The following is a 25,689-nucleotide window of genomic DNA, read 5'->3' on the forward strand; positions in this document are numbered from 1 at the left end:
AAGACAAATAATTGAGATAAATAATCATAATATTTACAAACCCTCTCTATAAAATGTACAATTTAACAGATTAAATTAGTCCCGTTTACAACAAACTGCATTTTCATCACTGCACATTTTTTTGACACTAATTTGACTCCATATACCTGTTGCCCTGGCCTTCTCTCCTCCTTCTCTCCGGTAGAGGGCGCTCTTACAGCGCTGTAACTTTGTGCCAAACATTAAAACGACCTCGTAAAATCACTCACTAGATGTAATTTCCTTAAACAACTTCACCAGAACAAGATGAGTTAAATCATAGACTTGAATGCTCTGAACTTTCTAATATGACTGAACTCCTCCTGACCTGAGCTGTAGTATCTTTACTCCTCCACCTTTCCTGCTCACTTTATGACCTCCCACGGGTCAAACATACACCAACTGTGAGCACGCGGCCCTCAAGGTAATCTCCCGGCCTAATTAAATCTTAAGCAATCAGGGCCACAGATGGAGCCGATCAGCGTGGGACGAGCCGCCTGCCAGGAGGTGTGTTCAGTTCAGTGCGCGCAGCCGGAGCTCCGTGTCGTGTGGCCACTCTGTGCCGTGCCGTGATGTGTGGAGGAAGACGCCAAAGGGGATTTGCGCCCTCGGATGTGCGGATTTCAAGTCTCCAAAATCATCACGCAAGGAGGAGCTGCTGCTGAGACACTGCGATGGAGAATGACTGCAGGCTGCTGCTTTCATGTGCGCAAAAATGCCCCGATATGCGTTCACCTGTCTCTAAGTGGAAAAGTCCCCTAAAACGTGAGTGATGCGTGTGTGTATGACAAAGAAATATGTAGTCTTAATTGGACTCTCAAGCCAAGAGATCTGAGGTTATGTATGAAGGAGAAATGGGTTGCAAAAATGCCGCAGCTTTGCTCCTGCGGACGCTCGTCCTGGCGCTGCTGTGCGCGCCGTCGCTTGGACAGGTGTTCAACCTGACGCTGTCCGTCAAAGAGGGTCTGCCCGCGAGGACCATCGTTGGAGACCTTGGAGCGTTGCTCAGCAGGCCGAGCACGGGCTTCTTCATCTCCGAGAGCAGAGACTCGTATGTGTTCAGAGACCTGGAAATAGACGCGGACACGGGGATCATCTCCACGGCCGTGATCCTGGACAGAGAGAGCAGGGACAAGTACGAGTTCGTCGCAGCCACTCTCACAGGTGAGATGATCAAGGTGAAGATAGAGGTGGAGGACGTGAACGACCATTCGCCTGTGTTTCCCTCAGAGGTGGTCGACCTGGAGATATCAGAGCTGAGCCCCCCGGGGAGTCGCTTTCAGCTCGAAGGCGCCAAAGACAAGGATGTGGGTGAGTTTGGTACCCGGGGATACAGGGTCACCGAGAGCGAGACCGGAGGTTTGTTCCACCTGGATTATCGCAGCGGATCTGAGAAGAACCACATGACCCTGGATCTGATCCTGGACGGCAGACTAGACAGGGAAACGCTGGACTACTACTCCCTGACCATCGAGGCCTTCGACGGCGGCATCCCGGCCAGGACGGGGACCCTCCAGGTGAACATCCACGTCCTGGACGAGAACGACAACCCACCCGTGTTCAACGAGACCGAGTACCACACCTCGGTGGCTGAGGATGCTCCGCTCATGTCCGCCGTCTGTCAGGTGCGCGCAACCGACATGGACCTGGGCGACAACGGCAGAGTCACCTACGAGATCAACAGGCGCCAGAGTGACCCCAACGAGGTCTTCTCCATCAACGAGACCTCGGGGGTGGTCTACCTCAACAAGCCGCTCGATTTCGAGACCCAGGCCTTCCACGAGTTGATCATCAGGGCGAGCGACAACGGGGCTCAGCCCGAGTACAGCAGCACTTTCGTGGGTGTGAAAGTCCTCAACATCAACGACAACAGCCCCACCATCAGCATCTTGTTTCTCAGCGAGACGGGAGATGCGGTGGTGTCGGAGGCAGCGGCGGTCGGGGACTACGTGGCCCGGATTTCGGTGTCGGACCCCGACCTGGAGGAGCAGGGGGTCAGCGTCACACTGGAGGGAGGCGATGGGAAGTTTAACCTGAAGCAGACGGATGATTTTCTTTACGCTTTGTGTGTCAACGCGGAGCTGGACAGGGAGGAAAAGGATCTGTATGAGCTGAAGGTGCAAGCGTCGGATTTCGGGAGCCCACCGCTGAGCAGCGAGACGGTCTTCCTGCTGAAGGTGGCCGACACCAACGACTGCCAGCCGCTGTTCGACAAAGACGCGTACATCGTCAGCATCTCGGAGGACGCCCCTCAGGGGAGCTCGCTGATCCAGATGCAGGCCCGAGACGCGGACGAGGGCGTCAACTCGGACGTCAGGTACTCCATCCTCAAGTCCAGCCAGGACGCTCTGATCAGCGTCGACCCGGAGTCGGGCCTGGTCACCACGGCCGCGGGTCTGGACAGAGAGACGCAGATGGAGATGTGGTTTCTGGTGGTGGCGGCGGACGGAGGCGAACCGGCTCTGTCGTCCACGGCCACGGTCACCGTGCTGGTGGAGGACGTCAACGACAACGAGCCGGTGTTCCAGCAGCAGCTTTACAACGTGTCCATCCCAGAGCACAGTGACCCCGGGAGCTGCTTTTTACAAGTATGTTGGAGAACCAGCAAAGAAACACATTTACATCACTCATTTTCACAATTTTTATGAATTTCTGATCATAGATGGTAGGGGTGGGAATCTTTTATTTACTATCTCACGATTCGATTTGATTCTGATTTTTGGGGCTACGATTCGATTCAAAATCAATTTTCGATTCAAAACTATTTGATTCATAATCTGCTTCAGTTTATCGGTGTGCAAAGGATCCTCATGGTCTACTCCAGTCTGCTTTGCAAGACAGAATGACTAAGACATTTTTATCCATGCTTAGATGGGATTGTTGAAACTGTTGCATAAAACAAACAAAATTAAAAGTGCCTCTTTAGTAAAAGAAAATAGTGCAGTTAAACATGCTGCCTTTTAAATTCTAAGGAAATGGAGGCCGACAGCCAGCAGATTTGTTTCATTTTTTTATTTTTTAAAATCGATTTTGGGACATTTTATATTGATTCTGAATCGTATTAAATGAGAATTGCAATTCTTATGTGAATCGATTTTTTGGCACACCCCTAATAGATAGTGATATAGAGAAAACAGACAACAACACAAAGGTCTTCAGCTTGACTAAGACAAAAGTAGCTTCAATCTATATCCACAAAGCCATCAGTGTTTCTCACACACACACACACACACACACACACACACACACACACACAAACACACACTCTGGAGTTCAGTGCTGTGTCACTGATATGACAGAAGTGATGCCTGGTACTGAACTCCTGCTGCCTGGCACGAGCTGCAGCCAATTACAAAAGAGGCTCTGTTTCCATCCCTGAATGCACAGTACGTAACCTCGGCCGCTACGGGTTGGATGATGTAACAAAATGACATTGGATCATCTCCTTGTTGTGATTCCTTCGCTGTCAGTCGTTTCGGTTTAGAAATCTGAGTTCTGCCAGCACAGCTCAGCAGATAGTGGGCAGGACGTCTGACAGTTGTCTAACATTTATCATCCAGACGTCAAATGACTGAAATCCTTCATCTAGATAATACATATATTTTGAAAATGACCAAAGTTTAAAAAAATGTTTTGTAGCTTCAAACTAGATAAAAGTCCAATTTTGGTTTTTCCCAGGCAACAACAAGTCTGACGCATGAACACAGTGGATATGATGCAACTGACCGGCAACCAAATGATGCAGAACATGCTCATATAGAAACAACACATTTCTCTAGGAGGAAACATTTACTAAGATAAATAACACAACTCAAGAGCTATATATAATATAGGCCAATTCATTTTTAGACATTTTGATACGGAAAAGTGGTTAACTGTAAATACAGTTTTTCTCAGTCGCTTTGGTGCTATTCTCAGATCAGAATGAAAGTTCTAATAACTATTAGTTCAACCTCCACAACATGTAGTCATTTGTCCACATCATAGTAGCAGTTTCTCCTTCCTCGGAACAAATTGCAAATGCTTTTGGACATGTATCAGTTGCTCTCATACAATTCTCTGTTGTTTTACAACATTATCATTTGTTTATGTCCTGTCAGTCAAAATTAACTATACTTTTGAACGCTGAATAGTCTTTACAGTTTTTCTCTATTGGTTTGGCTCAATTCTTGAAACAGAAATTACATTCTCAAAATAACATGGACAAATCTCCAAACCACCTTGCAAATGTTCACAACAGAATGGCATTTCTCATTGATTTCATCAAATTGCAAATGTCTTAGTACATGTCTCAAGTGTCTTAGTGCATCTTTGCAAATGGTTATGTACAAGTACCCTCGAGTTAGCACAATGAGCATACATTAAGCACATTTTCCAAATGAATAGATCTTGCTGATCTAAGCTGATTAGTTGATTCTCAGTCTAATGGTTGCTCTCTCCAAAACATGTCAGCATGATTTCACTGTGTAAATCATCATATGCACAATAGTCTGTTCAACTGTCAAAATTAATCAACATACTGTAGGCTAATACCATGAAAACCATATGAATTTCTTGCAGCATTTCATGAATTCATGACAGTAATTGACAGTCAGGTGAAATTAGAACTTGACTAACGAAGGAGGAGTTCCTACATCTCAGATGACCAATCAATCAGCTGTTTAGCTACCTGACTGGTGCTGTCTATGATTGTGAATGCTGCCAAACGCGTATATATAGAGCTTGGCTAGGGCCTGTACCTTTTGCAGTATAAACATACATACACATACATACATGTACAGAGAACTGTGCCTATACATTTTGTTTTTACAGTACATAATCTTGAGTTACTTTATGTAGGCTATATGTGAATAAAAATGGTTACAATTTCCTTGGCAATATGAGTGCAGTGTGTGTGATGTCAAACTTTGGAGGCTGCTCTTACTGTAAAGTCCTTTTCTTAGGTTTTATACGTCTCTGCCACAGTGACAAAACATCTAAGCATTTTGACTTGCAGTGCTCACAGAATGCCACAGGGATGATGCATTTTGGGGGCACTGACTACTTACATGAGAAAGAAGTTTGGTTTTGACACATAAGTAAACTGTTTTGGGAGAGATATGAGGTTCTGCAGCTCATCCATGGTGTTATGCTGAACCATCCAGTTTATTTTTGGTAAAAGCACTAAGTGAATGCAAATAAGCCAAAAGCAATTGAGAAAGATCTTTGCCATTTTGATGGTACTGACACTTTACATGGTAAAGGAATCTAGTTTTGAAGCATGTGTGAACAGTTTTGGGAGAGATATGCGCTTTTGCTAGTGAGCTGTAATGTTGTGCAGAACTGTAAGACTGTTTGGCCAAATGGTCTTATAGTTTTAAGAATGTAATTTCTGTTTCAAGAAATGAGCCAAACCAACAGAGAAAAACTGTAATAGTCCTCATTTCATTGCTTGAGTCATTACATACAAAATTGTTGAACTAGTTTTCAAAATCTGTCAAACTAATTTTAGGAGAAGTGCAAGTGGATGTGCAGGAATGATTTACAGTACTCTGTAGGTTCAGTTACTGTACTGCAACATTGTTTACGTAAAGTTGTTATGTTTGTTGTAGATGACTGTAGTGTATTTTTCCTTTGCACAATGCTGTGAACAAATCAGAATTGCAAAGAGCATATGCAGTAGAAATGTGAAACATACATATTCAGTATCTCCACTAAATACAGTAATGTGTAACTTTACTGTAGTTTTCACATGGCTGTACAAGTAGTGTATAGTGCTGTCTTGAGCATTTTCAGGTAGTATCATCACTTTTTGCATTGGAAAACACTTAGAGAATAAAGTGTCCTAATGAAAACATGACAAAGCCATTTGACTATCTTGTTCATAAACGATGGTGTCAGGACTTCTCATTTTGACGACACTGACAGTTTCATTGACATGAGTACTTGCTTTTGAGGGATGGACAATCCATTTTGAGCAAGTGACGCGCTTTTGCAGGTCATCCACTAGGTTTTGCAGTTTGCAATAATTGTTCTGAGAAATGCACTAACTGTTGTGCAAATGTTAAGAGTGATGTGAGAAAAGCACCAAAGCGATTGAGAAAAACTGTAAAATGCTGACATGACAAAATCAATGGAAGTGATCAAATTGATAGATAAGATAGATAGATAGATAGATAGATAGATAGATAGATAGATAGATAGATAGATAGATAGATAGATAGATAGATAGATAGATAGATAGATAGATAGATAGATAGATACTTTAATAATCCTAAACAGGAAATTATGGTTGTTACAGCATCAGCATTCACATGTCATTCATTGTACCAATAAAAAAGATAAATAAACAGATCTATCTAAAGAATTGCAGACCTAAATATAAAATTAAGCTATAAACACCCAATAAACTAATAAACCTACAAGTAGAAATAAAAATAAATAAATAAATACATCAGAGGTAAAAGACTAAAATCAGTTAATTATTATTACATTATTATAACAACAAGTTATTTTCGTTCTTATTCACACACACTACAAGTTGCTCTGTTAAACCCTCTAATAAGGAAACAATGGACAACAGTTATGATTTCACAGAAACAGCACGGCGAACAAGTGATGTAAGATAGAAATGAAAAGTGAAAGCAACAAGGTCTGGTTCCTTTATCCAAAAGACCTGTTTCTCATAAATTAATCAACTTTTATTTTTATTCAGATCAGTTTAGTCATAAAAAAGACAGATTTTTCTTGACCTCCACGAAGAAATCAGACAAACTAAAACTAATGCAGATCTTTATTATTGACTTTGACCTTATTCCTCAACACTGGATGGTTTTGCACTGACATGAGGAGAAATTCAAGATTTTAAGTTTGTTTTCTTGGCATCAGCACAGCCATAAATAATCTTATCCATTGCATCAGTTTCAGATTCATATGAAACGAAACCCGTCATTAAAAAGACACAGACCATGATCAGGATGTTCGGCTAAATGCTCTGATGACTCTTGATGTTCACAAATGTGTATGTGACATGAATAACCGTGGTAACTAAACACACGTTTACACTGATATAACAAGGACTGACTGTGTGTGTGATGTGTATCATCAGACTTTGACCCATGATCTCAACGACTTCTGATCAGAGTTCACTCAGCCTGACGTGCTATCGTCTTTCTTTTTTTTTACGAGTGGTAAAAGCGGTCTGTCTGTGAAACGTGTCTCTTTTAACGAGCACACGGAGACATGAAAGCAGCTGTGTGGGATCAGAGTGAGGAGTGGCTTTTACAGCGGCACTACGTCTCCTGTCTCCTGTTCTCCACCGACCGCAGTGACGCTCGTTCACTCTTTCATCAGGGGGATTTTTCTTTTATGCTTTTATTATTATTATCGGCCTTTTCAGTCAGATCAAAACTAGTAAAATGATCGGTTACTTCAGAGGCTACATCTAAACATTGACAGATGACGTTGTTGCTGCAGGGTCGCAATACTGTTAATAAAAGATCTGTTGTTACAGTTTCATGTTTAGTATCTTTTTTTTATTAATTATCGCTCAAACACAAACCTTTTAGTCATAACTCAAGACGATTATTTTTCATGACTCTGGATAAACAGGGATGTAACCTGAAGATAGTGTTAGAGGAGGAAACATACAACTATGCGTTGGCAATTATAGTTTGATTTAAAAAAAGACTCATATAGTGATTATGATCATTTAATGCAGTTACACTTTTTTTTTTTTTAGCTCGAACAATATCATTTAAAACAACATGGACAATCATCATAACTGGGATGTGCAAAGGGGAGGTATAAAACCCAAAAGGGCTTATATAAAAACCTCACCCACATATTCAAAAACCAAATTTGTTATAATTTAAAAACAATAGACATAGGAAATAATTAAACAATAACGAAAAATAAGTAGAAAAGTAAGTGATTAAACAGTAAATATTAGGAAATAAGGAAAAATACATACATAAATGAATAATACAAAACAATAATAATGAATGAGATGATGAGAAAAAGAAGGAGAGAGAGAGAGAGAGAGAGAGAGAGAGAGAGAGAGAAAAAGAAAAACATGACAATAAACGTCTTATGTCACTTAAACAATGTTTTTATTCTCTTTGGTTTCTTAGCATCTCTAACAGTGTGTTTTGTTTTTTTTCATCTTCAGGTTGTGGCCACAGATGCAGACAGCCCAGACTTTGGCACGGTGCTCTACTCTCTGTCCGACGGTTTTGACAAACAGGACAAACACCCGCTCTTCCAGATCCACCCACAGACCGGAGAGCTGTGCGTCTACCAGGATATCGATCGAGATGCCGGACAAACTGTCCACGACATTCTGGTCAAAGCTGAAGATCCGGTGAGTGGATTCATGCATGAATACTTTTGTGTGTTTCATGCTTTTGTGTTTTAATGATCACAGAACGTCATTCATTCTTCTCTCATCTTCCCAGGGAGGCCTGAGTGCTCAAACCTACGTGCACATTGAGATAGAGGATCTGAATGATAACGCTCCGGTGTTCAACCCTGACGAGTACGCCATGAGCATCAGCAGCCACGCCCAGCCCGGCACTGAAATCCTCAACGTAATCGCCACGGACCGAGATTCTGGCAGGTTTGGACAGGTCACCTACGACATCCTCCCCGGTGACATGTCCAGTTTGTTTGCACTGGACAAACAAACAGGTCGGTGCAGACACACAGAACCGAAAGAAAACATGTAGATATTTAGACAATGCTTTTAATGTCTACAGTTGTAGATCCTTTAGATTACAGTAATAGATTTTAATGTTATTTGTGGAATAAGTTATTTTCTTGACCTTGTCCGTGAAGGTTCTCAGTCATCCAGGTCATCTTATTCTTGTGGAGTTGTAGTAAAAAGCAACTGGACTTCTTTTCTTGCTTGAAGACGTTTCACCCCTCGTCCAAGAGGCTTCTTCAGTTCTGAGACTAATGCCAGAAACCCAGGTATTTAAACCTTTGGTTTCACTAGAAACCAATCACAGGACCACCCACTCTGGGTTTAAATACCTGGGTTTCTGGCATTAGTCTCAGAACTGAAGAAGCCTCTTGGACGAGGGGTGAAACGTCTTCAAGCAAGAAAAGAAGTCCAGTTGCTTTTTACTACAACTCCACAAAAATTTCTTGACCTTGATTTATCTCTGTGTCCTTAAGTCCTGTAAGTCCTTGTGGTCCTGAGAGGCAAAAACATGACAACACGAGATGAAATATGTCAACAAAACAGAAAACAGTTCAGATTATGTTAACAACTTTAGAAAACACAAGAAAAAAAAAGACAGACAAAATGGGAAAATCTTCCTACAAAATCCAGGTTTGGTCAGTGATACCCATCAACACCCATGAATGAATGAAAGTTTTGTGAAATATTGCTGTGATTTGACCCTCAGGGCCACCATACACACTCTTTGTACTTGAGTTATTACATCACCAGCCAGTTTGTCACAATGAGATCAACTCCAAACACAAAGTCACACATCAGTTGAGCCTGTTGTTTTTTTTGCTCTGTGTTTGGATGACGTCTCTTGAGCTTCAGTGACTTTAAGTCTTTGTGTGACTGTGATGCCCAGAATTCAGGGATAAAGAACAAGTGCTTACTTGGTGTAAGTCCCTGTGAAATGATTGGCAGTGTCACTGCTCAGCAGGAGGGGGCAGAAAGCCCAAAGCTTTAGATCCCCATGTGGCAGAGAGTAAGATAAGATTTAAACCCCGGCCACAATGTCACACTAAATAAAACTGTGACTAAATGCAGTAAGGGAACTATTTTAAGCTCCTTTTAGAGAGTTTGAAGTTTCTCTACCTGCAGATGGTTCAACACGCCGTCATCAGGAGGAGGTTTGAGTCAGAGCTCCCAGCAGGAGACACAACAGTGTTGTTTTATTGTGAGATTGAAAATAACATGAGGTGACAACAATTAATCCCAATCTTTAGCCTTGAGTCTGTGATGCAGTAGTTGACTGATGTAAACGTTGCTCAAATTAATGTTCTCTGTTACAAATCTGGATCTGAACAAAGGAAATTCAGCATCATTCAGTGTGGAAAATAGTTGATGAGACCAAATGGAACTAATTTCATCGTTAAAAAACGTATTTTCAGAGGAAATCAGCAAATTCACATATTAAAGAACCTATGATCAACTTGTCTTGCTGTTGTTAAATTAGACTTTTATTTGGTTAAATCTGGAAAAATAACACTTATAAGAGGGTTACTAAAATGAAACCAAAAGCCTAAATGTCTAACATCGGACCTGTTGCTGCAGGCATGCTCTTCCTGTCCTCCACGCTGACGCACCTGGGCGCAGCCAGCGTGAAGCTCTCCATCACAGCGCAGGACGGCGCCGGCCTGACCTCGGTCAAACCCGCAGAGGTCACCATCAACGTGTTACGCAGCGCTCAGGCTCCAGCTGTGTTCCAGAGGTCACGCTACACCTTCACCGTGCCTGAAGACGCACCACCAGGGACCTCAGTGGGGACGGTGGAGGCCATGAACCCAATGGGTGAGTGTGTTTCCAGACATTATCCTGGTTATTTGCTTGTTAAAAGGGTTTTCCATGGAGTTTTTCCTCAGTCGATGTGAGGGTCTAAGGACAGAGGATGTTGTTATGATGCCATGTAAAGCCCTTTGAGACAAACCGTTTGTAAAAACGAGCTATACAAATAAAATTGCCTTGCCTGTATTGTAACAACAGACAACTTATATTATAAAAAACATCTTTCTTTCACAGCTTGTATTGTTTGTTTTTTTTTGAAGAAAGTTTTTGTTTTTAGGGCCAAATTTTGTTTTCACTGTCAAAATGTTATTGGCTCTCTGCCCCTTATATGACCTTATACCAAGTCCAGTTAAAACACCAGGATTATGAGATACCATAGATGTTCTTTTTATCTTCCTGATTAAAATGAAATTAGCTTGTTGTTTTATGCGGGGAAAAAGCTGCTGTTTTATTATGAGTCAGGGTCGAGTGAGTGGGTCTTGAATTACAGGTAAATGTCATTGTTATCCAATTGGAGTAGGTGTACCATAATTATATTTACTTACACTAACACTTACTTTTCTCATGGACCCACTTCAATTGAATAGAAGACCACAGAAGTTCAGTGAACTAATTCATTTAAAGAGCAAGTTTCTCCAACACTGGACACTGTAGAGAAGCCGTATTAGAGCAGGATTTGTGCCGACAGATGACGGTGACAAAGACAATTGAACGAGATCATTGTCATGGCTCAAATCTCCTTCCAGACATGAAGAGGCAAAGAGGAAGTTGCAGTTTAATCTTTAATCCGCCTCCTATAAGCCTTGTAAATAGATGACAGATGACAAAGGCTGCAGGACAATTGTTCAACATGTCGTATCGGTGTCGTTACAGGTCAAAGATAATCCTATAATCATAAACACAGACTGGTGGAGTTATAAAGATTAATGATGTTGTGTTGTTATCTAAGTATGTGTGAGTTTATGGTATGATGTCATTGTAGGTGAAAGTGAGCAACATTTAAGATATTTAAATATAAAACAGGATTCTAATTAAAAGACATATACAGTAGCAGCTTTTTTTCTTATATATTATATTTATATATTTATATTTATAACCACACCAGATATTCAGTCTCCTCTTTCCCTGAAGGGTTTTCCCAGGATTATCCTCTCCTAGTCCACTTGTTATGTGCCACTAACCCCACAGCAGCTAAACAACTCCACTACACTAGACAGTCATTTAAGGTTGTCTAGTCAATTAGCAGATTAGCTCCTCAGCTTAACGCGGACACAACAGAACTGGGCCTGTTTGACAGGGGGGCGGGCGCCGCTAAGCTCTCTGCTTGTTTCAGTGGTTTGTTGTCAATGTTAAGGTGCCACAAACACTTGGAAGGGATTAACAGGATCTGCACTGTAATGACTTCATTTGTTTTACAGAGTGTGTGAGCTGTACAGAGTGTGTGAGCTGTATATTCCTGTTATTGTTGTGATATATACGATATGTTCTGCCTCTTTACCATATTTTCCAACTGTGACTGTCTACTATAATGACCTTCTCCGCTACTTCTTGTCATCACATTTGTTTTCTTTATCGGCACACACGTCCCTACAAAATGGTAGAGATTTAAGCTTTCCTGCACACACTCTTACCCACAACAATATGTACTATATAACAGACTCTTGTGGAAATAGTAGCAGCATTTCTTATTCAGGCATCATCACACACACTGCAGTAAATACACACAATACAAACAAACCAAACAGTCCAAGGCACTTAATGGACTTGGACACGTTTTTTCTCATTCTCAAAAATAACCCTCTCACTTTTGAAAACCAGAAAGCAAATAAGCAAATATTTAAATTTATGTTAGCACTATTATATAATTTGAGACCATTCACATCTGTAACACTCAAAAATAACTGAATAGATCACTATAAATCAACATGATATTCTTCTTTCTTTTCCCATAAAATCCCTCTTGTCACTGCATTTACATTCAACTATGAAAGAAGTCTTCATTTTTATTCATCTTCCCTTCTCTGAATCTTAATTGTCAATGCACTAAATTACAACTATTTACTACATAATTCACAAAGGTCAGGATGCATCATATGGAAATCTTTCATTGTCTTTTTGTGAAGTTATATCGACCATCCACTGGTGCATGTATATACAACTTCCTGTTAGCATCAGTTGGAAAATGTGTTCATTTATTGTGCAAAAGCATTGTATAACACTATAAATATTAATATACCACAACTAAAGTTAAGGAGAAAGATCCATTGAGGCGAACCAGCCCTTTAATGTTTCTCTCCATTCTTCATGTTATCAATACAGTAAAGACTCTTTGTCTTCACAGATTTCGGGGAATCCGTATCCTACCGAATCTCTTCTGGAGACCCTCAGGGTTTGTTCTCGGTCCATCCGAAGTCCGGCCTGATCAGCAACCTCAAGCCTTTGGACCACGAGTCTCAGCCGTACGCACTGCTGGTCCTGCAGTCCTACACCGACACGTCCCCCGTTTACAGCACCACTCAAGTCAACATCACTATCGTCGACGTCAACGACAACGCTCCCGTCTTCCCCAAACTCGGCGACACCGTCACCGTGTCCCAGAACACGCTCCCAGGAACAGTGTTGTTCATCGCTCATGCACATGACTACGACAGCGGCGCCAACGGGAGGGTGCGCTACTTCCCGAAGAGCAGCAGGAACGGGACGTTCGTGGTCGACCCCAACCTCGGGACCGTGACCTTGAACCGGAGCTTACAGGCGGATCATCAGCAGAGGTACAGCCTGAAGATCGTGGCCAAAGACGAAGGAGAACCGTCCCTGAGCTCCACGCTGACCCTCTCGGTCAACGTGGACCGCAGCAGCACCGAGGACAACCTGGCCTTCGAGACTTTAGTCTACCAGGTGGAGATAGGCGAAGGGTACCGCAAAGACTCCCGGGTCATCCAGGTGAGGGCGCACCGGACGCGCGGAGCTCACATGTCGAACTCGGGCCTCGGCTACTCCCTGGAGGCGGAAGCCGGGTTCCCTCCCGCTCCGTTTCGGGTTCACCCGAGGACCGGGTGGTTGTATCTCGCCCAAAACCTGGACTACGAGACCGAATCCACGTATCGTTTCCGAGTGCTGGCCGCAGCCGGAGAGGCCTCGCTGGCCAACGCCACATGTTCGGCCACAGTCATCGTGCTGGTGCTGGACATCAATGACAACGCTCCGGTGTTCAGCAGTGACGTCTACTACTTCACCGTGTCGGAGGGGTCGTCCCCTCAAGGCCTGGTGGGAACAGTCAGAGCTGTGGATAAGGATTCTGGGAAAAACGCCCAGCTGTCCTACATCCTGCTCACAGATGGGAAATTCTTCCGCATCAACGCTAAAACAGGTAAAAAAAAAAAACATTCACGTCATTTCATCTTGAGCTTCGGTTGCTGCAGCTTCACATCCTCACCTCACCTCACTCTGTCCTCTCTGCGCCCGTCCAGGTGAAATCATCAACTGGGTGGCGTTGGACCGGGAGCAGCACAGCCAGCACAGCCTGAAGGTCATGGTCACAGATCAGGGTCACCCTCGACTCAACGCCACCGCCACCGTTCACATCCTGGTCACCGACATCAATGACAACGCTCCGCAGTTCACACACCTGCCTGTCAGCAAACAGCTCAACGTGCAGGTGAGAAAGAATCCACGTGGGAGTGAAGACATGTGATGACCAATTACATTTCTATAACTAAATTTGAAATGACTCAGTGCTCCATTATATGGTGCATGTGTAGGAGCATTAACAGTAATGTTTCTAAATGGCCACAGTGAGGCCATGAACAAATGCCTGGCAAAACTAACACAATGCATAAACAAACCACTTAAATCAATACATGACATTTTATTTATTTATTTATTTGTTTATTTGAATGGGACAGTGCAAATTAATGGACATAAGAACATGTAAATATGCCGGATGCTAGTGTCACAATAACATAAAAACAGTTCAAAAACAATACACATTACACACAAAAGGCAACGATAACAATGAAAAACATATTGAGAGACACATTCATTGAAATTGAATAAAATCATCTGACACATGAACCATTACTAAATATGAATCTTTAAAATGTGCTGCAGGCTTGATATGTGCTGACTGTTATTTATCCCCTGCAGATCTGGGCTGGTCTACCCACAGGATCTCTGGTGACAAACATGTTTGCCAAAGATCTGGACGCAGGAGAAAATGGAACAGTTTCCTTCTCATTGGTCACAGGTGAGTCACTGAGTGTCACCTGTGCAGTATGTATGTGTGTGTGTGCTACCATGTGGCATTTAACATCACATTAAGGTTCTGTATATTCCCCTTCCCAGCTGATTTTGATGAAGATGATGATCTGGGACACTTTGAGATCGACAGTGAGAGCGGAGACATCCGAACCACAGAGCTGTTCAGCCAGGAGGCCGAACTCTACTACACTCTTAAAGTAACCGCCAGGGACAGTGGAGCCTCGCCTCAGGAGGACACGGCCGTCGTTCATGTACAGGTAACAGTCTCTCCTCCACCATCATGCTGTGATATCTGGTTTTCTTTTATACTTGATACCAACTCAGCTTCAAATGTGAGTCTTCACTCGTTTATTGATGTCGTGATTATTGGATTCATCCTCTTGGTTACTGCAGTGCAGCGTGGGGAAGAAAACAATACATAAATTGCCAACAAAAATAATTTACAGAAGAGATGGGTTATATTAGTTTTGTGTAGTAAAGGATACCCTTCTCATTGTCTTCCACAACCAACAATGATAAGTTGTTGGAGCTTAAATTTAAAATCAGATTTAAAATCTGTCTTTCACAGGTGTCAGTGGTCAACATCTGCATCTTTAAATATTATACATCAACAAATTCTGAATGTTCAGGCTTATCAAGGTCTAACAGGCTGCAAATGAATCAACTCTGTATTAAGTGCATTTGTTCCCCAGAGCTCCTCACAGACCAAGTCAAAACATGGTATTACTAACTGCTTGTGTTTTGTATTGTTCATTCATACACACTGGTAACAAGTCCAGCGCTCTGGTTTTGTAAATATGATCTCTCTCTCGAGATTTCAGCTTTACTCTTAATGGAGAATAAGTTTAAAACATGTAAAACAAAAAAGCCAAAACAATGTTTAGAAATGACATCTCTAATTAGGAGATTAAAAAATGATCTTTATATAATCTCCATAATGTTCCACTGTGCATATGATAAAAAAAAAAAAATACAATATATTATAATATAATATAACTCTATCTTATGGCCAATGCACTGCATGTGGTGCACATCTGGCACCAGGGGGAGACATTTATTCTTTTTTCATGAGTATACCTCTGTGACCAGTGGATGAAATGTTATGTTGTATTTTTCTTTCCTTTTTTTATGTTTCACATTTTATGTATATTTTGTTTGCTTTTTACTCCTTCCTTGCTTTCTTACATGTTTTAATTTTGTGTGAGCAAATAAACAGTTTTTCAGTATTTGAATATTCATGTGATCTGCAGGCTCATGGCTTAGAGGCTCCGTACGGCCGCTCCGACCACCACATCGTGAGGCGTTTCACGGTGAGAGAGGACACGGAGCCGGCGGCCGTCATCGGCTCTGCAGCCGTTGCAGATAAAGGGAAGTTCCTCTACTCCATCTCCGAGGGCGACGGCAGCGTTCACTTCGGCATCGACGGCTCCTCGGGCGACATCTACATCAACCAGCCGCTGGACTACGAGTCGGCCGTGCAGTACTTCCTCATGGTTCGGGCCGAGGACGCCGCCCTCGCCGCAGCGGCCAACGTGACCGTGCTGGTCAACGTGATGGTCGAGGACGTGAACGACCACACGCCCTGGTTCCCGGATAAACTGGTGACGTTCGGTCTGAGGGAGGACGCCGCGGTCGGATCGCTGGCGTTCGCCTTTCACGCCAGAGACGCCGACGGGACCCTCCCCAACAGCGCCCTCCGCTACACTCTGACCTTTGACCCCGAACTCACCGCTTCATCCCCAAGCCTCCCCTTTCAGATCAACCCCCGCACCGGGAGTTTGACCGTAGCGGCGCCTCTGGACCGCGAGACGACGCCCGGCTTCGCCTTCACCGTGACGGCCACGGACCAGGCGGAGAGGAAGGAGGAGCGAAGACAGACGTCAGTGACGGCTCAGGTGTTTCTGCTGGACGTCAACGACAACCGGCCGGTGTTTGTGTCCGCAGACACGGTCCAGGTGATGGAGGACGCTGAGGTGGGGAGTCTGCTGCATCATTTCCTGTCCATAGACGGAGATAAAGGAGAAAATGGACTCGTCTCCTTCGTCATCATCGCTGGAAACAAGAATGGGTTTTTCACATTAGAAGAGAAAACAGGTAAGAGTTTTATAACCGGTGTTGGACTGTTTTTAATTCAGATAGACTCATGGACAAGCCGTGCTGGTATTACACCTCTCTGTATATGTCTTTGGAAATTATGTATGTAGAATAACAAAACAAAAAGGTGTCGTTAGTAATAAGAATTATTTTTAATAGTAATGATAATAATAATCTTTATTTATACAGCACTTTTCTCAGCACAAAGTCACAAAGTGCTTCACAACAGTTTAAAAACACAGAATACAAGCAGAAACAGAAAAAATCTAAATAAGGCACCATATGTGTGACAGTGAACATAATAATTAACATGCAATTCAAAAGTTTTTAGCTGCGGCTTGAAGACTTTATGTGACGTCCTTACTTATCAAAGGAGGTCACTTTTTAACTTTTATTTTAAGTACGACTGCCCTTCTCGCTCATCACCCACCCTCCCTCATCTCCGTCAGGGCTTCTGTTTCTCTCGGCCCCTCTGGACTACGAGAGGCAGCGTTTCCACCGGCTGACGGTCCGAGCGGTGGACCACGGCCTTCCCTCGCTCTCCTCCACCCAGACTCTCACGGTGGAGGTGGGAGATGTGAACGACCAGCCGCCCGTCTTCACTCAGAGCGTCTACAACGCCAGTGTGGCCGAGAACAGAGACCCCGGTGAACCGGTGGTCAGGGTCTCTGCCACTGACAAGGACTCAGGTAAGATTAAGGGGAGACAACATTATTATAGCTTTTCATGTCATTGGTCGTTCAGCATGAAGTTGCAATTTACTTGTGTTTTTAAGGTGTATTATTTATTATTGGAATCTATCTTTCGTATTTTTTTATTTTATTTTATATTCTATGCATATGTTTGCACTGAAGGAGCTGCTCTTAATCTCATTGTACATGTGTATAGTAGGGGTGGGCGATATGACGATATTAGATTGTGAAGGATTAGAGCATGTAGACGATCTGCCAAAGTGCAGAGATCGTAGGATCGTCTCTAGGGCACATTCTATAAATTCCAGTTCTATGCTGATGCACCGACGCACCTGACGTAGCCTATTATGTCATCAACCTGAACGACCAATCATAGTGAATTACGGGCAGTGACGCGCTTTCTTACCCGCCTGCTTGTTTGTGTGTGTAGCGGTAGCTGCATGGTGAGCCATGGCTGATGAATCCAGGTGTGTCTGACCATTGTGACTACCAGACACATCAGTTTGTCCAATAATGTAAGACAGGAAATAAAGGAGCAACCTTAAATTCAGGAAATAGTGGAACTGTGCATAGAGTCCATTAAAATCTGTTCAGAAAGGCTCTTTGACCTAAATTGTCTGTTTTTCAATTTTTGATTTAAGATCGTGATAAAATCGAGATCGTTATTTTATTTTTTTTAAATCGTGATATGATATTTTTGCCATATCGCCCACCCCTAGTGTATAGTGACAATAAAGGCATGAAAGACACATGCAAATAGACAAGCCACAATCAATTCAGAAAACATCATCAATTTTGTGCAGAAAATACTCACAATACAAGCAAATACACAAAAGGCTGCAGGTAGCACCGATGACAATGTAAGGACACTGTGACAGACCTTTTGCTGTTCAATCAATTTTTTGCTTAAAAGCAATAAGCTGTGCATGGATGCAGTGCAACACATGTTTTATGATGAATCTACATCTGTGCTTTTTGGTTGTGTTGTGACTGTGAGTATTTGCATTTGCATTTGTGTTGATCTGTCAGGGCCACCGTAGCTAGGTGGCAGCACCAGCATGCGTCTGTAAAGCCTCACAACCTCAGACCAGAGTCACATCGTACATTTAACCAAACTGTTTCTTTTAATGTGACTCATAAGAGCTGTACTTAAAAACACTTGTTTGACCAAATGGTGAAAAGAGGAAACTCCCTGACAAGCTTTTTCAGAGTTGAGCACTTATGTTATGTTTTGGTTAAACCAAGGTTATCATTTGTTTTGTTTCACTCCATTAGCAGCTTCATTCAGACCGGTCCCTGCCCCTCTTCTCCCCATGTGTTGCTCCATTTGTGTCTTTTTTTTTTGTTTGTTTTTTTTGTCATGAGCTACTTTCACTGTACATCCTCGCAAATCTCATTCATCTGAGCCCCCCCCCCCACTAATCACATTCACAAATCTGCACGTCGGCCCTGTTTATTTTAACACGTTGTGCGCGGGGGCCCGGCCCGATCCCCATCTCTTCTCGTCGTGTTGACAGTACGAGTCCTTTTTAAACAGTGGAGGTGGAGGGCATGTGGCAGGACAGGAGGGGTTTCCATGTTGAACTAACATTCTTGGGGGTGAGAATTGTCCAAGAACAGCAAGCACACAGCTCCTCTGGGAGAATAGAAAGGTCCCGTCTCGTGATGATTTCCATAATCCAAGCCATCTGTGCCAATAGGCGCCGTGTTTTCATCTGTCTCCTCAAATCGCCGCGTCTGGCAGCTCAGCCCGCTCTCCCACCACCCTTATTTGATTATCATTTGTGCTGCTCCTTCCCCCCCTCCCCCTCCTCCTCCTCCTCCTCTTTCTCTGCGCTCCCTAAAGATGACCATTGTTTTGCGCCCGTGTTGGTCTCTATATCCAGTTTCCATGTGTTGGAGTCGGTCAGAGGAGATGTGCAGTATTAACAAGTGTGACAGCTAACCTTTGTTGTACTCTGCATGTCCCGGGTTTCACTCCGTGGAGCACATGTTCATACGTTTAGAGGGATTTGTGTTTTTTTCAGAATGACTGTGCTGTCTTCTCCGAGAAACAGATGCAGTCTTGTTAGTCATAGACAACTTTCATGGTCAGATGCGATCACCACATCGTTAGTCATAGCATGGACACATTTGTATCAGGACATCCCAGTGACAAAGGACGAAAAGATGCAGCACACACAGCACTCAGTTAGTTACAAAATAATAACAGGCTTTTAAATTCTTGCCAAATATTTCAGAAATCAAGATTTGAATGTTGAGCTTGTGCACCGTCTGAAACCATTTACTCTTTCACACACTTTTAAGACTGATTAAAGCTCTTTTTCTAATGAAATTAAATAGTTATATAAACTACTTGAAGTAATATTGTTATCTCATTTCCTCAAATTACAATTTCTCACTTACCTCCAGAAAAAAGAGAACATACATACAAACAGTTACCAGTTTTCATAGGGATCGTTTGTTGCCAAGAAGGTAGGATAAGTATTCAAGTCATTTAAGCGTCACCCACTGAAGTTCATGTGTGACTCTGCAGGACTTTTGTCAGTTTTTGAAGGTGACACATGACAGCGAGTGATGCCAACCTCATGCATCTGTTTCCAGTTTGACAATCAGATAAGGCTTATAAATCTTGACCTGATGAGGTGTTGAACTGCAGCTTAAGTTTGTTGGTTTTGATTAAAAGCATGAACGTTATTCTAAAAGTATGATCTTGTTTTACACGTAAAACAATGATCATGTATCATATGCATGCATTTCTTTTATACTTCTGTGTTCTATTCTTGTATTATTGATATGAGAATACAATAATAGCTGCAAAAATACTGATTATTTACTCAGTAGCCACTTTATTCCACCTGTACAGTGTAATAATGTAATGCAAACATCTGTTCTGTCTATAACCGTACATACTTTTGACGCCTATTATGTCCTGTGTTTTCGTAGTCTGTTTGACATAATGTAATTTAAATTACGTGCTTTAGCATTAGGGATCACAGTCAGACGTGTGGTTGGACTGTAATGAATTCAGAGGAGTCTCTAATCATACACTTTTGCAGATATGTATATGTACCTAATAAAGTGGCTAATTAGTTTATATATCAAACATATTATAACCTTCAGCAGGACTATTCTGTGAAATACTATTGAAATGGTATGGAGCTGCAATTTTTTGACAAAGGTAAAGTGTGTCGAAACAAACCATTTGTTGTGTTTGAAGTTGATATGTTGACTTTGCTTTTTAATGAGTATATTTTTTATTTGACGGCTAAAACAGAGGGGCAGAGTATAAATCTATTTTACAATCTGCCATTTGATCATCTTTTTTGTCGCTGTCTTATAACCGCACAAAAAGAACAAAAATTAACAGGACTTCACTTCAGCTTCTAGCTAGTTATTCTTTAAAAATAACATTTGTTGGGCTCTATAATGGCGTTAACTTTGACCTTGTGTGTCCCCCCCTCAGAGGAGAACGCTGTGGTGTGGTACAGTCTGTTACCGAGCCCCGGCTACGACCTCTTCAGCATCAGCCCGTACACCGGTCTGATCACCACCACCTCCTACCTGGACCGAGAGCAGCAGCAACATTACACACTCAGGGGTAAGATACGCACTAACACAATCCTGGTAACTTAGTTATACTGTAAATATACTTATAATAAGTACACACTATTTAGCATTAGTTAAGCATTAATAACTACTGAATTCTTCATTTATAACACATGAATACTCATTAGTATGTAGTTTAAAAATACAATTAGTGCTTATCAATGATGAGTAAAACATTTTAACTGTGTTTATAAACTACATACTAATGAGTATTCATGTGTTATAAATGATGAATTCAGTATTTAATGCTTAACTAATGCTTAATAGTGTGTACTTATTATAAAGTGTTACCCTTTGTTCAATCAGGTTTTCCTTTTGAGATCAACATCTCTGTAAGAGATCAAGAGCACACACACACACACACACAGCATCAGAAACAACCACACACAACTTCTGAAAACGTTTCAAATTTAAAGTTTTGCTGGATCCAGTAGGACTCTCAAGTTCAAGGTTTAAAGTATTGCACCATTTCATATCATACACAGTCATGAGTATAATATTTAACTGCATCTCCTGTGGTGAAACAAGCAATCCAATGACGGAGGGGATTTTTAAACTGCTGCTATGTCCTAATAAAAGATGACGGGTCAGACTCGTTTGATTCAGCTCAGCAGGTGAGTGATGGATCGATCTCGTCATGTGTTCAGCGCCCAGCGATTAATCAGAGCAACATGTTGCAACGTCCGAGGAGAAAGGTTTGGAAAGGTTGTGAGAAACAGTCCAATCAGTCACAGTCCAGTGCTGATGTCTGAGGAGACAAAAAAAATAAAAAAGCAACACCTCACAAAGCCAGTTCCAGTTGGACGTGTTTAGCGTCTTTATTGAGGCAATATAAGTTCAAAGTCCTCGTATTGATCGTTGTATTATAAATGGCTGTGATCAGGATTTCCTGGTGGGGGGAGCAGTTGTTGTGTTTTTTCTTTCTTTCCTTTGATACAAGCAGCTGTGATTCTGCTCTGGCCACCTACTGAGGCCAAATCCTCCATGTGAAATGCAATAAAAATATCTCATAACGAAATGAAAATCAGAAGTAGTTAAAATGAAACAATCGTTACCCATTTTTTTAATCCTTTTTTAAAAAAATATTTTTGTTATTATTCTCTGCTCCCCTCTGGTTTTCATTCTCTAACCTCCTCTCGTATTGCGCTTCACAGCCAAACTCATTAGGAATTTAAGGTCGGCCTTCTTCTGCGTGGACGCAACATTATTCAGCAGATTGATTTATGTCCGGGAAAACAGTAGACTTTTTAATGGGCTGAGGTACAGTGTGTCTAACCTCTGCTGACTGCGCTGCTTCACCCTGAGCCTTTTGAAGTGTTTGCCTTCGCTCTCTCATGGGCATACACAGTAATTACATCCAAGCTGTTCAGCAGTGTTTAGTGATAAACTGCTCTCAGATGTTTTATCATAATATTTGTACAGTCGAGAGAATGATGAACAATTAAATTTAATAACAAAATATAATAATAGGAAAGCCTTGAATGTCTTGAAGTTGTGCCAGAATCACACAGAGCTCATTGGGAAATACGTATGAAATATGTGGGGGACAATTTTCTCTGGCTGCACATGAATTTGGAGAGAAATAAAATACCAGCTTCTTTTCAGCAAGTATTAAAAGCTGTCGCAGAATACTTTATGTTGACAGGTTGTTGTTTTTTTTTTACTGCAATAAAAAGTCAAATGTGGCTTCAGTCTTTGGTCAGCAGAGTTGGAACCAGTGAGACGGCTGCATTTTGACATACTGAGCAAAACTGTCTATTTCAATTAACTGTTACATGTATAACTTATGTTTTCATTATTGTGCATCGAAGGGGGCTATTACTATATTAGTGTGTGGGAGGGTAGCAGCATGACTCTGGTCGTAGCAAAGCTGGTCTGTTGATCAGCTGCTCCGCCATTTTTCCTCTTAACACAAAGCAGATCAAAGTTTTTATGTGTAGACTTAGGCTACAATATATTTGGTTTATGACCAAATATCAGCAGAACTAATGACATTCCCATGAGCCTCAGCTCTGCTTTGTGTTCACTGCTGATTCACTGGGGTTAGGATGCTAACATGCTAAACCAAGATGGTGAATATGGGCAACATTTAACCTACGTAACATCAAAAAGCCATCATTGTTAACATTTACCAAGCAAAGCTGTAGTCCTGTTCCCCATTGCTTGTTTTAAAGGCTGGGAATGAAACGAGAACCATGAATTGGGTGTTGTGGAAAAGCAGTTTACTGTTTTTCGTCGGTCTACCTCTGTGTCTATGTACCACTACCTCCTAATATTAATTGATTTACTATTGAATATTGATTGTGTCTCTGTGAGCTAGATGAAGGGAAATGTCAAGGGATGTCACAGGACAGAGTTTCTTTGATTTGATACTTTAAAAGGCATTCAAATAATTCCTGAATCAATCAATCAATAAATACTTGAGATTTAGAAATGGATTTACAAACACAGCATAGATCTCTCAAAATTTAACAATATGACTAAGTCATGAATGAATCCCAGAATATGAAAAATGGTTTTAAAAGGTAATTTAAAAATGTTTTTCCTATCAGCTAAATCGATTAGCTTTATAGTTTCTCTTATTAGTCTTTCCATAACACTCTGTGGCCTTCATTGCTGGTAAAAACCCCACAGTCTGTGGATATGATATTAATCTCCAACCAACCAATGAGGTTGTTACAACAAGTTTACACATTTTGAAAATGTTGTGAAGCTGACGAAAGCTTTCACTAAAATCACAGTCATTTTCGTACCTTTATGGTGTCTCTGTGGTGATGTTTTGATATTATGAGTATACGTGTGAACTCCTCTGAATTCCCTGCCCTCAGTTCAAGCTCGTGACAGCAGCTCGCGGCCGCTCTCGGGCACGGCCACGGTGCACTGCTCTGTGCTGGATGACAACGACAACCCTCCAGAGTTCATGCAGTCGTCCTTCCAGATCAGCCTGCCAGAGAACCTGCCGGCTGGCGTGGTCTACACGGCTCAGGCCTCCGATCCAGACCACGGAGAAAATGGAACAATTCATTACTCCATACTGGGTGAGGAACATGGATATCAAACAGCTTGGGTCACAATTGAGCCATTTTAGCCATGAAGTTACTGATCTATTTCTAAATTGCTGTCCTTTAATTTCCACTGTTTTCTTGTCGTCTTCAGGTGACGACTACAGGGGTCGCTTCACCATCAACAGTCACACAGGTGTTGTCGGCACCACGCAGGTCCTCGACCGCGAGGACAGGCAGAATTACACGCTCAACATCCAGGCCCGAGACTACGGCCCCACCCCGCTCAGCTCCTCCACCCAGCTCCAGCTGGTGCTGCTGGACCAGAACGACAACATCCCCTCCTTCACCCGTAAGAGCTACCACGCCTCCGTCAGCGAGGGCCTGCCCGTCGGAGCCGAGGTCCTGCAGGTCAGCGCCTTTGATCCCGACGAGGGGCCCAACGGGGACGTGACCTACTCTCTGACAGAGGACAGCAGCCAGGGGGCTTTCTCTGTCGACACTTTCACAGGCGTGATCCGCACCACCAGGGCTCTGGACAGGGAGAACAGGGCTCAGTACACGCTCAGGGCCGTGGCTACCGACGGCTGCACCCAGGGGCCCCTCAGCTCCGTGGCGTCCGTGACCGTAACGGTGGAGGACGTGAACGACAACGTGCCCGTCTGTGACCAGAATCCCATGAATGCGTGGGTGTCCATGAGGACTCTACCGAATCAGATAGTTACCACAGTGACTGCAACAGATGGCGACCAGGGCGAGAACGGGACCGTTCATTTCACGTTGTCTGACGAGGAAAATCTGTTTGACATCAACACCGAGTCGGGAGAGATCTCGCTGAGGAGACGAGTGCGGGCCGGGTTCTCGGGGAGGAAGCTGCAGGTCGCGGTTTCAGACCGTGGACGACCTCCTCTGACCTCCACATGCCTGGTTTTCATCCACCTGAAGGGAGAACACGAAGGACTCCACTTCACCAACAAAGTGTACAACACCACCGTCAAGGAGAACAGTAGAGCTGGTAGGTTGCACCACCTCTTTTTCTATTGTTCACCATTTGATATCATTGGAAAAAAAACCTCATTGAACTTTTCACTTTCCCTTTGTCCAAGGCACTTGGATTGCAAAAGTGGAGGCCAGTGACCCAACCAACATCAGACAGAGGATCACCTACACTATATTTAGTGGCAATGAGAATCACATTTTCTCCATTAACCGTCACACAGGTGAGAAACATAAAACTATGCAAACAAAAACACTGTTGTTTAAAATGTATTTCTCTTGCTTTCCATCCAAAGTTCAGTTCTCTTGCTTATGATTAGCATATTGTGTTAATTTGCAGGAACATTCTTTCATCATTTAAGTTAAGGCTAATTGCACAAATTCCTATTCACTGATGCGTTTTATTTTCCACAAGAGGATCCAGAAAATCCAGAAATCCTTTTGATTTAATTTCCTCGTCAGCGTTCATGTTCGACCAATACGAGCTTCCAATCAAACTGTTTTGAGGCTCCACCGCTCTCTCTGTGTG

At 42.6% G+C, this 25,689-nt stretch overlaps 1 protein-coding gene across 1 annotated transcript in view; it reads left to right on the forward strand.

Moving 5' to 3' along the window:
- Nucleotides 1-600: 600 nt before the first annotated feature.
- dchs2 (dachsous cadherin-related 2) overlaps nucleotides 601-25,689 on the forward strand; it is a 33,963-nt gene continuing 8,874 nt past the window's right edge. The window contains exons 1-14 of the mRNA XM_085782981.1: nucleotides 601-2,606; nucleotides 8,168-8,359; nucleotides 8,454-8,685; nucleotides 10,277-10,513; nucleotides 12,849-13,877; nucleotides 13,978-14,165; nucleotides 14,654-14,753; nucleotides 14,852-15,024; nucleotides 16,018-16,861; nucleotides 17,311-17,550; nucleotides 21,020-21,154; nucleotides 23,991-24,200; nucleotides 24,319-25,179; nucleotides 25,271-25,384. Coding sequence (XP_085639107.1) covers nucleotides 858-2,606; nucleotides 8,168-8,359; nucleotides 8,454-8,685; nucleotides 10,277-10,513; nucleotides 12,849-13,877; nucleotides 13,978-14,165; nucleotides 14,654-14,753; nucleotides 14,852-15,024; nucleotides 16,018-16,861; nucleotides 17,311-17,550; nucleotides 21,020-21,154; nucleotides 23,991-24,200; nucleotides 24,319-25,179; nucleotides 25,271-25,384 — 6,304 coding nt within the window. The 5' untranslated portion in view covers nucleotides 601-857. The remainder of the gene's footprint in view (nucleotides 2,607-8,167; nucleotides 8,360-8,453; nucleotides 8,686-10,276; nucleotides 10,514-12,848; nucleotides 13,878-13,977; nucleotides 14,166-14,653; nucleotides 14,754-14,851; nucleotides 15,025-16,017; nucleotides 16,862-17,310; nucleotides 17,551-21,019; nucleotides 21,155-23,990; nucleotides 24,201-24,318; nucleotides 25,180-25,270; nucleotides 25,385-25,689) is intronic.

The sequence above is a fragment of the Trachurus japonicus genome, chromosome 1 (genome assembly GCF_045865225.1).
Source record: "Trachurus japonicus isolate A0001 chromosome 1, Traja_1.0".
Taxonomy (NCBI): Eukaryota; Metazoa; Chordata; class Actinopteri; order Carangiformes; family Carangidae; genus Trachurus; species Trachurus japonicus.